A 15,762-nucleotide genomic window follows, 5' to 3' on the forward strand; every position below is an offset into this window, starting at 1 on the left:
CCGACGAAACACTGGTAGTTATTTCTCCAGAGGTCGGAGAAGAGAGGTTGACTGAACCAGTGGAGGAGTTCCGTTCATCCCTCCTCACGCTACCGTCCATAGAAGGGGGACCTGTTTCCACCACTTCCCCCTCCATACCCTCGAGAACACTCTTTTGTCCCGTAGGTCCTGTCATTCTCCCGAGTGAGGGAGCTCCTTTGACGGATGTTCCTTTGCGGCCCACCCCTTCTGACGCTTTAGTCCAAAGTGACCAATTGGCCGATATTCTCTTCAGGGTTCGCAACATGCAGTGCCTTCGCGACTCCGAAACACTATCGCTGCCTGAGGCCGTGGATCGCGGTATTCGTAGTGCGTTCCAGGTGTGTATATTTATGCTTATTCACTCATTCCTAGAAGTATATTACGGAGCTGTGTGTCGGCGTTTCAGGCCTTGACCGATGTTTTGGGAATTCAACATCGTCTCCCCAATACCCCACAGGAGGTGGATTCCCTGAGGGAACAAGTGTCGGTCCTGCAGGCCAGGGAACAGCAATTAATGGCTGAGCTCCAAGTTGTTCAGTCCTTTTCCACTCAACCACAATATCAGGACAACCTGAAGAAGGCACAACAACTGGCTCACAACCTGGAAGAACAAGTGGCCGCCTTGACGGCCAAGAGGCGAACCTGGCCAAAGAACTTCAATCGGCTCATGCTATAGCGAACCAATACAGGCAGCAGGTGGAGTTATCTCAAGCTAAACAGCTCACCGCGGAGAACCGTTCTGAGACCTTGGAAAGGGAACTGCAGGAACTTTCAGAGGAGGTAAAACAAAAGTCGGATCAATTGATCGCTCAAGACTTTCAGTTGGCGAAGAAGGCAAATAGGATGAAGGAGTTGAAGGATCAGCTGGATCAGCTCAGCGCCGATCTGGAGCTTTCAGAGGATAAGGACAAGGAGCGGAAGGATCATATCGCCAAACTAACCACGGCTCTAGATTTGGCTCAGAAGCAGGTATCCGACCTATCGGAGGCCCTTAAGGTAGTCGAAGGTGTCTCTCTCGAAGCTCGCAATGACTTGGCTGCCTATAAGGTAGATGTAGAGGAACGCGTAGAAGAGGCCAGAGAGTCGTGGCTAGCGTCAGAGGCGTATCGTGACCAGTTTCTGGAAAAAATGGCCAAAGTGTTGAAATACGGTTTCTCCGGTGCTTTGGAGCAGCTTCGAGCGGCTGGCGTGACCTTTCCATTGTCTTTATTGAAACGCCTGGATCCGCAAGAAGTTTGGAAAGCCATGCCAGAGCAGGATCGAACAGTACCACGTCCGAAGTCTTCTTTATCAAAGAAGGGGAAGGAGAAGAAACAATCTTAAAGACTCATTAATTCGAGATTATGATGTCGCTAATGTAGGAGTTTCGTCATTTCCTTTGACTTGCTCTTTTTCAATTAGATATTTGTATGGCGCTTGTAGTGCGCTTTTTTGTTACCTTGCTATGTCTTTTGAGATATATTGGGGTGCCTTTTGGTCGGTCCAGGCAGACCATATATATATATACATATATAGGGGTAACGACACCCGGCATTGCTCTTTTGGTTTGATCTCGGGGTGAATTGAGGACACTTATTTCTCCCGGAGAAAGCGACAGGTGTCAGCTATCCTTTTCCCTTACTTGGCTCTGCCCTACGGATTCGGAGGGGTTTAGAATTTCTAAGTAAACTTATAACGGCATAGTTGAACGCCTTTCTTCCCTATGCCGTACCAGGGGAATGGGCCATAGAGAGAGTTGGCGGTGGAGCAAGTGATCCGAGATCACCAAAGTTTTATGCTCAGCCTTGGCAGTTCGGGCTGAAGGGAGTGTTGTCGGTGAAGATAGTGATCCGAGATCACCAGAGTTTTATGCTCAACCTTGGCAGCTCGGGCCGAAGGGAGTGTTGTCGGTGGAGATAGTGATCCGAGATCACCAGAGTTTTATGCTCAACCTTGGCAGCTCGGGCCGAAGGGAGTGTTGTCGGTGGAGATAGTGATCCGAGATCACCAGAGTTTTATGCTCAACCTTGGCAGCTCGGGCCGAAGGGAGTGTTGTCGGTGGAGATAGCCAGAGTTTTATGCTCAACCTTGGCAGCTCGGGCCGAAGGGAGTGTTGTCGGTGGAGATAGTGATCCGAGATCACCAGAGTTTTATGCTCAACCTTGGCAGCTCGGGCCGAAGGGAGTGTTGTCGGTGGAGATAGTGATCCGAGATCACCAGAGTTTTATGCTCAACCTTGGCAGCTCGGGCCGAAGGGAGTGTTGTCGGTGGAGATAGTGATCCGAGATCACCAGAGTTTTATGCTCAACCTTGGCAGCTCGGGCCGAAGGGAGTGTTGTCGGTGGAGATAGTGATCCGAGATCACCAGAGTTTTATGCTCAACCTTGGCAGCTCGGGCCGAAGGGAGTGTTGTCGGTGGAGAGAAAACCAGAAAGCTCCAAGAATCAGGGATCCTGAAAGAAAATTTTCGTCATCAATAGTATTTACCACAAAAAGCATAAGAGTGATTGTAAGCTTGGTAGGAGTTTTCAGGTTCGGTAGGGGCGTAGATATAGGGCGTTCCAGGGTCTTTTCAGCTTCTTGTTGTCGGTGTTGGAAAGATAGTAAGCCCCAGAATCAGTCTTCTTAGTGATTTTGTAGGGTCCCTCCCAGGGAGGAGCCAGTTTGCTGACGTCTCCTACCGGTCTGGCTCTCTTCCACACAAGATCACCCACCTGAAAAGTACGCGAAATGACCTTCTTGTTGTAAGTTCGGCACATTCGTACCCGATATGCAGCTAGCTGCGTAGCTGCCTGATCTCGGACTTCGGAAACCAGATCTAGCTCCATACGTCTTTTATCGCCGTTATCTTCATCATAAAAACGCCTTCTATCTGACTGGATACCCACTTCTACAGGGACCACTGCTTCTCCTCCGTACACTAAGTGAAAAGGAGACATACCGGTGCTTTCCTTGGGTGTTGTACGATAAGACCACAAAATGGAAGGAAGTTCTCCGACCCAACTGCCTTTTTCATGATCTAATTTCCTCTCAAGTCCTTTGATGAGCTCCCTGTTGATGACCTCAGTTTGACCATTAGCTTGGGGATAGGCCACAGAAGTGAAGGCTTGTTGAATACCAAGGCCTTGGCACCACCCCTGGAGCTTCTTCCCTGTGAACTGTCTGCCGTTGTCGGAGACAAGACGGCAAGGAATACCAAACCGACAAATAATATTTCCCCATAAAAACTTCATAACCGCTTCTTCGGTGATACGGGATAAGGCTTCGGCCTCTACCCATTTAGAAAAATAGTCCACGGCTACCAAGAGGAACTTTTTCTGTTGAGGTCCTGGAGGAAACGGTCCCACGATGTCCATTCCCCACTGATCAAACGGGCAGGAAGTAGTGGCCGCTTTAAGGTGTTCTGCGGGCCGTTTGCTGAATGGTTGATATTTCTGACAGGGAATACATGTAGCCACAAGCTTGGCGGCATCTTTCTGTAATGTTGGCCAAAAGTAGCCAGCCATTAGTATCTTCCTAGCTAACGTCTTACCCCCAGGGTGGTTCCCGCAACAACCTAGATGAGCCTCTCGCAAGGTATAATCGGCATCCTCGGGACCCAGGCATTTTAAAAAGGGCTGGGAAAAAGACCTTCGATATAGCTGATCCTCTATCAAAGTAAACCGAGCAGCTTTCTTTTTCAACAGTCTGGCTTGATGCATCTCGGCGGGCACGGTTCCATTCCGCAGAAAAGCCAAGAAAGGAGCCCTCCAATCTTTAAGGATGTCAACCGAGGAGGGGCTTATTTGAGCTACCTCGGCCGCCGGAGCGACCACTAGTTCATCTGTCCATTCGATCAGAGAGCTAGCCATCTTGGCCAGCTCATCCGCCTTGCTGTTCTCTGAGCGGGGGATTTTTTGCAACATGACCGCCTGGAATTCCTGTTTTAGCTGACTAAACCCCTTCACATATTTCCGCAATCGGTCGTTCTTGATTTCATATTTTCCCTCTATCTGTTGTGATACCAGCTGCGAATCGGAGCATATGAGTACCTGAGTAGCTCCCAATCGTTTGGCGACTTGAAGGCCAGCTAGTACAGCCTCGTATTCAGCTTCGTTATTTGAAGCTTTAAAACCGAGACGAATAGCGAGTTGGACTTCCTCCCCACTAGGGGAAATCAAAAGCACGCCCACCCCACTTCCCTGCTTATTGGAAGCACCGTCAACATATACCCTCCACTCGGCATCCGTTTCCTCCCGTGATACTTCGGACAGAAAATCTGCTAAGGCCTGTGCTTTGATGGCGGTACGCGGTTCGTACTTTAGGTCGTATTCCCCCAACTCGACGGTCCACTTAATGAGCCTTCCTGAAACTTCGGGTTGAGTAAGGACTTTACCCAAGTTGCTGTTGGTAAGTACTGTGACTGGGTGCGAGAGGAAATAAGGCCGCAGACGGCGAACCGTCAGAATTAAAGCCCATGCTATCTTTTCCAGGTTAGTGTATCTCGTTTCTGCACCTTTCAGTAGATGACTGAAGAAGTAGATGGGTCGTTGATTCTTGTCCTCTTCTTTTACCAGAACCGAACTAACAGCTACATCGGTGGCCGACAGATACATCCATAATGGCTCCCCAGGCAAGGCTTTGGCTAATCTGGGCAATCGACTAAGATATTCCTTGAGTTCAGTGAAAGCATTATTGCACTCCGTGGTCCATTGGAACCGCTGAGCCTTTTTCAGTACTTTAAAGAAAGGTAAACCCCGTTCCGCTGCGCGAGAAATAAATCGGGAAAGGGCGTTGATGCGACCTACCAAACATTGAGTTTCTTTGAGGGTTCGAGGTGGGACCATATGGGCTAACGCCTGTACTTTAGCGGGATTAGCTTCAATTCCCTTTTCCGTGACGATGTATCCTAAGAATCGCCCCACCCGACCCCCGAATAGGCATTTGGCCGGATTCAGTTTAAGGCCGTAATGCCGCAGAGTGCTGCAAGTCTCTTCAATATCCGTTATGAGAGTTTCTTGGCTGATGCTCTTGATCAAGATATCATCCACATATACTTCAACATTCCTCCCCTTTTGGTCGTGAAATACTTGATCCATCAGCCGCTGATAGGTGGCTCCGGCATTCTTGAGCCCGAACGGCATCACAGTATAGCAAAAAGTCCCATCAGCGGTTATAAAACTAACCTTGTCTTGGTCGTTTACATCAAGAGGTATTTGGTGGTAGCCCTGATAAGCGTCCAACATACAGAGGTATTCGTAACCGGCCGTGGAGTCCACCATCTGGTCAATTCGCGGCAAGGGGTAGCAATCTTTGGGGCAAGCCTTGTTGAGGTCCCTGAAATCAATGCAAACTCTCCATTTGTTGCCCGGCTTCGGCACGAGCACCACATTAGATAGCCAAGTAGGGAACTGAATCTCTCTGATGTAGCCGGCCGCCAAGAGTTTCTGAATTTCTGCTCGAATGGCCTTATTCTGTTCTGGCCCAAAATGTCGCCTTTTCTGCTTGACGGGGGTAACTCCAGGTACCACGTTGAGGCGATGTACTGCTATGGACGGAGAAATGCTAGTAATGTTTTCTGGCGTCCAGGCAAATATATCTTGATTCCGGAGAAGGCAGGTGCGAAGCTCTTCCTTTAACTCAGGTGAGAGCCCGGCCGCCACCTGGACTATAGTCTCAGTTCGGCCCGGATGTACCTGCAAAGCTTCTTTTTCTTCAAAACTTAAGTCAGAGGTCGCCTCTTGGATAACATGAACTTCTCCTCCTGAATCCTTTTGCTTTTTCCGGGAATCAGTGCGGATCATGTCCACGTAACAACGGCGAGACATCATCTGATCTCCCCTGACTTCGCCTACCTTATCTCTTACTGGAAACTTCATCTTCTGGTGGTATGTGGAAACTACAGCCGAAAAGGCACTAAGAGTTGGTCTCCCCAAGATGATGTTGTACGAGGAAGGGGCATCCACAATGATGAAGGAGACGCGCCGGGTCTGTACCAGAGGGAGTCCACCGAGGGAGATGGGGAGAATGATTTGTCCTAGAGGTTGGACCTCATTGCCTGTGAACCCGTAAAGAGGCGTGGTCAGCGGTATCAGGCGGTCTTCACCAATATCCATCTGTTGGAAGGTATTGGCAAACAAAACATTGACAGAACTGCCGGTGTCCACGAAGACTCGACCAATATCATAATTGGCTACTGTTGCTCTGATAACCAGGGCATCATCATGAGGTGCTTCGATGCCGTCTAAATCCTGCGGCCCAAAACAGATAACGGGACTTGCCGAGGAAGTACTATGGCTTACTTCGCAAACATCCAGATGACGGACCCCGGCTTTACGGGTCCGGTAGGAATCCTCTTCAATAGCTCCACCCACAATCATATTAATGCGCCTCAGGGGGGCGTTATTTTGATCATCCTCAGGGGCTTCCCTCTGACCACGGGTCTCGGGGCTGACAGGCACGGGCGGCCGCAGAGGAGGGATAGGCCTCCGAGGGGATCGGTCTCGCGGGCGATCAGGTCTAGGAGAGGGAGGTCGTGTCTCCTGAAGCGCCTGTCTTGGAGGCGTTTGCCCTGCCCTGTGTGTCGGTCTTCCTGAAGCACGCTGATCGGCTTCTTGTCTCAGCTTACGGGCATATTGATGGCACTCGCTAAGGTCATGGCTTTGTGTGTTATGAAAGGTGCAAAACCGGGGGAGGCACCGACGACTCCCCCTGCTTCCCCTGCACGCCCTGTCACCGCATTTATGGCCCGAAGGTTGGCTTGCATCGGTGCAGATTGATGCTCCACTTGCGGTCTTCTTTGGAGCTGGGGAAGCGGTCGCTTTTCTGGCCTGTACGGGCCAGCTGGCTCTCGACCAGGCCCACTAGGGCAGATGTTAGTTTCCTTGCGACGGGAGGACTGGGCTTCCTCCACATGGATGTATTTGACTGCCCGGCTTTGAAGGACATCATAATTGACGGGTGGCTTCTTGATTAAGGACCGGAAAAAGTCCCCCTCTAAAATACCTTGCGAGAAGGCACTTACCAGAACCGGGGAGGTTGCGTCTGGCACATCCTGCGCTATGCGATTGAAGCGCCGCACGAAGTCTTTCAAGGACTCCTTGGGCCCCTGCTTGGTAGCAAAGAGATCCGTTGTCGTCTTGCAATAAGTACGACTAGTGGAGAAGTGTTGCAGGAATAGATCTTTGAATTCTTCGAAGGAATCTATGGAAGCAGGGGGTAATCGGCTGAACCATCGTAGCGCAGATCCGGAAAGGGTCGTTGAGAAAACTCGACATCTAATGGCGTCTGTATACTGATGAAGGGAGGCGGCGTTTTCGAACCGGCCCACATGATCTTCGGGGTCCGTGATCCCAGTGTAATCAGCGAATTGATGGGTACGGAAGCGACGAGGTACCTCTTCATCTAAGATTCGAGGGGTGAAAGGGGACTTCGATGGTACGACGCCCGCGTTCCTTCCGATCATAGGAGCTTTTCCCTTAAGGGGGTCCCGAAGGATTGACTCTGCCGCTGACTCCGAAGAGGTGCCTAGAGGCTCTACCCCCCCCCCCCGGGATCAACCCTGTGGGCGCATATGGATCTTCTACCGGTGTGTATGGCCTACGAGTGGTTCCTCGTAGTGGGGCAGGGGGAGTCACAGCAGGCCCAGCGGGGTCTGCCTGGGGAGAAACTAGAGCTCCCGTTTGATGCCTTTCCAAGGCCTGTAGGACAGTAGCCACCACCAAGTTCAGGTCGGCTTGCGTCAGGTTAGTTGGGCGAGGAGGGTCGGGAGAAGGTTGCTGGTTATCCGTCGGCATGTCTCAAGGCAGGATAATTCGATTCCCACAGACGGCGCCAAAATATGTTCCTGTTGAGATGCACCTTCGGACCAGACGACTAACTCCCTCTACAGCACCTCGTCCCAAGATCTGCTTCGGGGTATGTTATTGGCCTGTGATGAAGGATCCGTGAGATGGAGGAATCGGGCCTTCTCCTAGCGTCACGACTCCGATGCTTCAGTTGGCCGAGGGAAGGAGCAGTGCTCTGTTTGAAGAAGCCAGAAAACCTCGAAAAATCCCCTTTCTTCGTGCTTCCCCCTCCTCCTTTTAAAGAAGTGAGGAGATCTTGAAATGTCTTGTCTTAGACTTGACACGGAGGGTTCAGTCAAAGCTAGGACTTCATAGAGATGTCTAGCGGTATGTTACAAAGCATGGTTTGTTCAGTAAACACGTGGCCCTATTGACTGGCCAGGAAGGAGTAGTCTCTTCAGACACGTGTCAGAATAGTATAGGAGAAAAGACACGTGGGATCAAAAGAAGGAGTATTCTTTGCAGACTAGTGGATGGAGGAAAGGGACAGCTGTTTCGAAATGGATTTCGGATCGCCTCCCCTCCGTCCTGCTGCACGCGGAGACAGAAAGGGAGAGGGACGATCTACCTTCAGGGCATTTTAATTCGTTTTCAGTAAGGGTGAGCGGGGGGAAGGCTAGGGTGCTTGAACCGAAGTGGACTACAATTCGGCCATCAGGGGCGCAAGTACGGAGGAGGGGGCGTGCCCGAACCGAAGCGCATTTCGGTTTATCCCGAAGCGCCGGAGGAGGGGGCGTGCGAATCGCATTTCGGTTTATCCCCCCGAGGTGCGAATACGGAGGAGGGGGTTAAGTGAGGCGTCACGTGCCTCTGATCGTACGATGAGCCCCCCTTACTTCGTTAGGACTTGTTTAACCACGCTCATATCTCCTAAGATCGACTATGTGAGACCGCTAAGATGATAGATTCTATTTTTTTACAGAGGAGGACTAAAATTCTCATCTACTGCATATTTTCTCTCTTAATTAGTTGCAGTTCGGATCCTCTGAGTCCGATGTGTAACTCCCTCTGAGTCCCTGAGTCCTAAGAAAACGACAAAAATTTACACGTGCATAACACGTGCAAACTTTTATCCCAAAATCCTGCTCCCGCTCCCCCCAAAACCCCGCTCGATCGGCGCCCGCCTCTTCTTCCTCATCCGACCGGCGCCCGCTCCCTCCTCCTCGTCGGCCCTCTCCTCCTCCTCGCCAAAAATCCACTGCTCGAAGCCCCACCTCTTCTTCCTCCTCCGACCGGCGCCCACTCCCTCCTCCTCCTCGTCGGCCCCCTCCTCCTCCTCCTCGTCAAAACCCGCTGCTCGAAGCCCCTCCTCTTCTTCCTCCTCCGACCAGCGCCCGCTCCCTCCTCCTCCTCGTCGACCCCCTCCCCCTCGCCAAAAGCCCCCGCCTCTTCTTCCTCCTCCTCCTCGACCGGCGCCCACTCCCTCCTCCTCCTCGTCGGCCCCCTCCTCCTCCTTGCCAAAAACCCGCGTTGCTCGAAGCCCCCGCCTCTTCTTCCTCGACGAAGCTCACAGCGACCCTCTTCGCCCTCAAGAAATTTTGTATTTTGTGTTGTCACTGAATTTGCACAGGTATGGATTTTCAACATTGTCTTTCATGCAAATAATCCATTTTCTGCAAATATGTTTGAAAAAATCATCAGGAAAATTTTTTCAAAACGAGCTGCATATTCTGCAAATAATCAAAACGAGCTGCATATTCTATGGAAACGTATATGCCTCTCATCTCCTGTTCCAACAACACCACAACAATCGACAAACAAGCTCTGCTCCTGTTTCTCACAATCCATCGTTGTGTTGAGAACTATATAGTTTCCATAGGAACAGGAAATGGTGTGTTTATTCATATTCATATTCTGATTCTTATATATTGAACCAATGCATATACGTTGCTAATAACAATCAGAATAAAACATATTAAAGCAAAAACGAAAAATCAAAACGAGCTGCATATTCTGCAAATAATCAAAACTGTTGCGATAAGAAAAAATATCTAAGTTGAAAGAAGCTTTGGAAGAAATAAAACAACAATTAGAGGCTCTCCAAATTAGTGATGAAGATTAAATATATTGTTTGAAGTTGTTATCTGAATTTTATTGTAAACTGTTTCTGAGATTCTGTTTGCACTGTTGCAGTATTATAGTGCATCCTTGTTTTCATAGTTAATTAGAATACTGATTGTATAGTAGATTTGGGTTTAATTGAAGTGTCTTTGTCTCTATCATTTGATCAAGTGTGATTTGTTGTTAGATTTACAGCTATAGATTCAATATATTGTTTCTATCAAGCTTGTCGTTACTGGTGCATCAACCTCGCTTCTAATGAAAGAATGTTGTTGTCTCAACACTGGGCTGAGGGTTGCCTGACAGAGATCCTGGATTGCTCGGAAGTGAGGGTAATATTATGGGCATGCTCTTGTTTTTAAACCTACTCATCAGTTAGATCATGTGTTCTGGATAACTTACCTCAGTATCACAAGCATGAATGCAATCTTTTTAACACTTCTTGTACAGTTGAACAAAGATGCTGAAAGTCAAGCCATAAGTGATGGGAATGGCAAGGATGGCAAGGAGAACCCCAAAGATTCGTCACAAGATGGTTCCAAGGAAATCAAACCTTCAGATGATGCTGCCGACAATCTGCCTGAAGGAAAATGATGCATCATAGATGAGACTTCGGAGTTGCTATAAGCATTTGCAATTGCAAGGGATGAAGTGAAGTTGCATCAACTCTAAATGGAAAAGGATTGTTGTGTATGAGAGAAACTGTATCAACTCTAAATGGAAAAGGATTGTTGTGTATGAGAGAAACTGTTTTTTTTAATCCACAACAGGAATGTTGTTATCCTTAAAATATTTTGTTTTCCTGTACTTTCTTCCTTGCCTCTTGTGTTTGATAAATGTTGTTTGGCAGTTTAACTTTCTGGGACAGTGATACCATAGTTTACCGAGTAATAGCTGAATATTACAAGTCAAATTATATAGATGTTCGATGGGGGAAAATTTTTGCTCTTTTAATATCATTTTAAATCGTAGCCTTCTTCAGAAATTTTCTGAAGTTACTTCTAAATATCTTTAAAGTATTTATCTAAATGTCCCACAAAAGAAAAACAGTAAAACCACCGTAAAATAAAAAAAATCAATCTCAAGGTTTCTTGAAATTTTTGCATATATAAAAGTAACTCTAGACCTTATGACATGGAGACACAAAATACCAAACTGAAAATTAACTATATTTACCAACTTTAAGAGCAAACCATGAGAATCTATGACAAGAATCATGTATTTAGCCAATTTGATGCAGCATTATCAATTGCCAAAGAAAAGAGTGGATCATAAGTAAAAAAGTATATATATTACAATGTATGAACCATTTCATAACCACATTTGAAACAGTAAAAACAAAGCTTCACTCTGTAGGAGAAATATAAAAATGTTGGATCAGTTGCACCATCCTTGTAGTATGCAAAGACAAGGCTTCCGTCGACATGCATGCTCTCACCCACAAAACTGTCAAAGAGAAAATTTTAGGATTAACATACGCAGGTAGTTTTCCACTAATATTGTGCTAAAAAAGTAAGGAAAAGAAATTAAAGTTAACATGCATTAAAATTGTCAAACGAAGAAAATTTTGAAGAAAAGAGCAGCAGGACCTCAAGAACTACCTCAAAAACTTATTGCTTCCCCATAAATTTTCCATGCTTGAATTTGTCGTAGTGCTTGTGGTGCTTGAACTTTCCTTGGCCGATTCCATGGGAATACATTCCATGCCCCCGATATCCTCCTATATCCAGAATACAATATGCTCACATGTAAACATCATATCACTTATAAACTTGATATGTGAATGCTGGTTATAAAGAATGAGACTCACCGTGGTGTGAAGCTGATGGACCAGGATACCCAAAGAGTGGATGTCCAGAAGGTGGATGTCCAGCTAGGGGATATCTGAAAAATGGATATCCTGTTGGGGGATATCCCGACGGTGGGTATCCAACAGGTGGATATCCTGATGGAGGAAAAAATCCAGCAGACGACATCCAGCAGGTGGCATCCGACGGGTGGTATCCGGAAGGTGGATATCTTCCCTATAAAAAGAGGGAGGTGATAACTTAGTGTGAGAAACAAAGAGTTATAATCAAAAATCATTTGCAAGATACAGTAAATAGGAAGAAGCATATTATAATATGTTACAAGTGATCATCATATTATTATTACTTGCTCTTTGCTTAATATGTTGTCCGAAGATGAGATAGTTGCCTGAAATTCCGTCGCTGAGGAAGTTGCCTGACAATAATCAATATCAAAATTAGTTTGCAATAGTTACTTGAATTTATTAATAAATATATAATTTTAAAATGTGAAAACATGAGTGAATGTTATAACAATAGTGAACCTGAGATAATTGAGTTTCGACCATTCTCAAATCTTCAACAAAGCTACCAAGTGTTTGCATATGATTTGTAGGCTAAAACAATAAAATATAATCTTAGATAGTGTAACATAATTAATTTAGTTTAACATACAAAAAACAATCCTTAACTTTATTGATCATCCGTTGACCTTCTTCATTGGGCATGGTAGATAAACTTTCATAATGCTCTTCAATACCCTATTAAAAAAAAATCTAAATTGATTAAAGTCTATATGATTATTAGATGCTATACCAAACAAAAAATTTAAGTATTAGTAAAGATGATACCTGAACCGCCGGAGTTTGCTTTGTTTTACTTGTCACTTTCTTTTTCTTAGAAATCTGTTCTAGGCCCCGTTTCAATCTCTTTCCTGAAACTATTTTCTTCTTGGGTTTAATTCCTTTGATTGCAGGATTGTTTCGGGCGCCAATTGGATATTCTGTTTCATTCAATTGCCTTGAGTCATCTAGAGATTTAACCAATTGATCAGCTTCTTGGCTCACTTTTGATTTTTGGATATTTGATTCATTAACTAGTAGCTTATCATCCACCATTTTACATAAGCTCAACATAGCATCTTTGACAAACAAATGAGTGTCATCCCTTTCTGCAGCCTTGGTAACCAATTGAATAGATAACCCACACAAATCTCTATATCGCATATTGTGAAGGAGTTTTGGATCCAAACTATCTTTGTTCACAATTGTATCATTAACTCCAAAGTATCCACCTTTTGCTTTTCGTGTCCACCTTTTCAAAATATACTCACTTGGGATATTCATGATATTGTTAAGTGTGAATATTTTCAAAATATGAGCACACAAAATTCCAGCAAATTCATATTTTCTACAGCTACAATGACACTGAATTTTTTCATTTGATGAATCAAGTGTAACTATATGATGGTACTTTTTTTTGTGTGAAGTAACTCTATATGTTGCATGTGATCCAACATTCTCATACATTTCTGCAATAGAATCATGAGATTTGCACCACTCTTGTTCAAAACACTTGTATGCCTCAGGAGTATAAGTACAACTCGCATGCTTTAATATTTCAACTGGAAACATTAAGCATGGAACACTTGAATTTGATTTAAAATCGGCCTTTAACTCATCATATCGGCGATCATCAAGTAATCTTTGGAAGTGCTTGAAAAAGTCCAAAAACTTATGCTGATAAGTGACATACCTTTTCAACATACTATTCATGCTCTCACTTCTTTGGGTTGTAGTCATATCAGCACAAAACATTTGTCGTCCATAAACTAAAGCCCATTTTTCCTTTATGTGAAACAAACGTCTCAACCAATCATTATCTTCAAGTGTATACTTAGTTAACATCATGTTCCAAGCTGAAATAAATTCTTCCTCTTCATCAAAATCATATATACACGAGGCAAAATCTTTAGCAAACTCTTTGAACTCAGAAAAAACACCACTCAAATGTATTGCAGCATTTTGATAAATGTGCCAAATACACAAACGGTGATGTGTTTCAGGCCATCTGGAAGCTAAAGCTCTTGCCATTGCTGCATCTTGATCTGTAAGAATGGTTGTTGGTTTTTTTCCAGACATAGCTCTAACAAATGTATCAAACAACCACTCAAATGTTAAAGCAGTTTCATCATATAATAATGCTGCACCAAAAATTATGGATTGCTTATGATGATTAACACCTACAAATAATGCAATTGGACGACCTTCATTGTTCTTTCTGTAGGTGGTGTCAAAGCAAACAACATCTCCAAAATTGCCATAATCTGCTCTCATCTTAGCATCAGACCAAAATATATTAGTAATCAAATCATCTTCATCCACTTGAATAGCATTAAAAAAATTAGGATCATCGAGCTGCATTTTCTGCAAATATTCAAGTACACCTCCTGTATCCCCTACCCTCATGTTTCTTGTTCTTTTGGATCGCAAGTAGTTTTTATAATCATCAGGAATAAAGCCTAAATACTCCCTCCCACCTACTTGTCTAGCCATAAGATCATGAGATGCTTTAGGGGGGATTCCCACATCACTAGCCATCTCAATTTGTATTGCAGCAGAAGAAGATATATTCCTATGACATCTGTAGAGATGTGTTTTGTTTGGACTTGAAAGATAATGATTATGCTCTTTAACAAATTGAACCACAAAAAACTTGGTAGTATTCCGACAACTAACCTTCATTTTAGCATTACAACCAAACCTTGTTTCAGGACGACTTTGTTTCACATAAATATTTCGTTTGTCCTTTCCCCTTTTACCTTGTGCACTACAACAAAACACTCTATCAATTAATTTCCCGGATTGATCAGTATGTCTTTTAGCCCTTCTTATGCCAAATCCAACTTGTTTAGCATATTTCAAGTAAAATTCATACGCTTCCTCTTCTGTTAGAAATTCTATACCCAATTTTGGCATTGATTCTTCTGGAATAACTGAGTGAGAAATCACTGTATTATCTCCAATATTCGATCCTTTAGATTCAATCAAATAATAGAAACACATTAATCACCAATGCATGTATTCAATCAAACTATTCAATATAATTCCAATAAGATTATTAATACCTTGAACATAAATGGGATGTTCTTCATGTGCTTCAAAAACCAAACCGCCTTCATTTTCTTCAGAATCATCTTCACTTGACTCAAAATTCAATCGACGACAACTAGTAGAGTCACCCTCCATGATAATTCTTTAATTCTGAAAAAAAAAGAACCACAACTTGAATCACTTCAACTTGTACTCAAAAATAATTAACAGCAACAATAAATTATTTTGCAATCTGTCCGTGCTAATATTTGGTGGCCTAGGTATGTATCTAAAATGCAACTTGAATTACTTGCCTAACAAAAGCAAGAAAAGCAAAGGAGATAAATTAAATTCATAATTCTGATTATGTTAACAAAAGTTTGACAGAAAGAACCAATTGTTTTGCTATTGCTTGAACTTGTTCTTCTGGGAGACACTTATCATCCTCAAGAACCTCAAATAATTCTCCCTTAAAATATAAATTTTTACAACATAAATAGAACAGAAAATGGATTATTTGCATGAAAGACAATGTTGAAAATTCATACCTGTGCAAATTCAGTGACAACACAAAATACAAAATTTCTTGAGGGCGAAGAGGGTCGCTGTGAGCTTCGTCGAGGAAGAAGAGGCGGGGGCTTCGATCAACGCGGGTTTTTGGAGGAGCGGGCGCCGGTCGAAGGAGGAGGAGGAAGAAGAGGCGGGGGCTTTTGGCGAGGGGGAGGGGGCCGACGAGGAGGAGGAGGGAGCGGGCGCTGGTCGGAGGAGGAAGAAGAGGAGGGGCTTCGAGCAGCGGGTTTTGACGAGGAGGAGGAGGAGGGGGCCGACGAGGAGGAGGAGGGAGTGGGCGCCGGTCGGAGGAGGAAGAAGAGGTGGGGCTTCGAGCAGTGGATTTTTGGCGAGGAGGAGGAGAGGGCCGACGAGGAGGAGGGAGCGGGCGCCGGTCGGATGAGGAAGAAGAGGCGGGCGCCGATCGAGCGGGGTTTTGGGGGGGGG

The 15,762-nt window shown here is 45.2% G+C and overlaps 1 protein-coding gene across 1 annotated transcript; it reads right to left on the reverse strand.

The window, feature by feature from the left end:
* Positions 1-11,677: 11,677 nt before the first annotated feature.
* LOC141814434 (protein FAR1-RELATED SEQUENCE 5-like) lies at positions 11,678-15,370 on the reverse strand. Its single transcript, XM_074702396.1, has 7 exons — positions 15,315-15,370; positions 14,802-14,937; positions 12,526-14,693; positions 12,367-12,435; positions 12,220-12,291; positions 12,042-12,110; positions 11,678-11,911 (listed from the first exon to the last, which is right to left on the reverse strand). The coding sequence occupies exons 2-7, from the start codon at positions 14,920-14,922 to the stop codon at positions 11,678-11,680; spliced, it is 2,733 nt and encodes a 910-aa protein (XP_074558497.1). The 5' UTR covers positions 14,923-14,937; positions 15,315-15,370.
* Positions 15,371-15,762: the final 392 nt, after the last annotated feature.

The sequence above is a fragment of the Curcuma longa genome, chromosome 21 (genome assembly GCF_044706935.1).
Source record: "Curcuma longa cultivar G26 ecotype Majalengka, Jawa Barat chromosome 21, ITB_CL_G26_1.1, whole genome shotgun sequence".
In the NCBI taxonomy this organism is placed as follows: Eukaryota; Viridiplantae; Streptophyta; class Magnoliopsida; order Zingiberales; family Zingiberaceae; genus Curcuma; species Curcuma longa.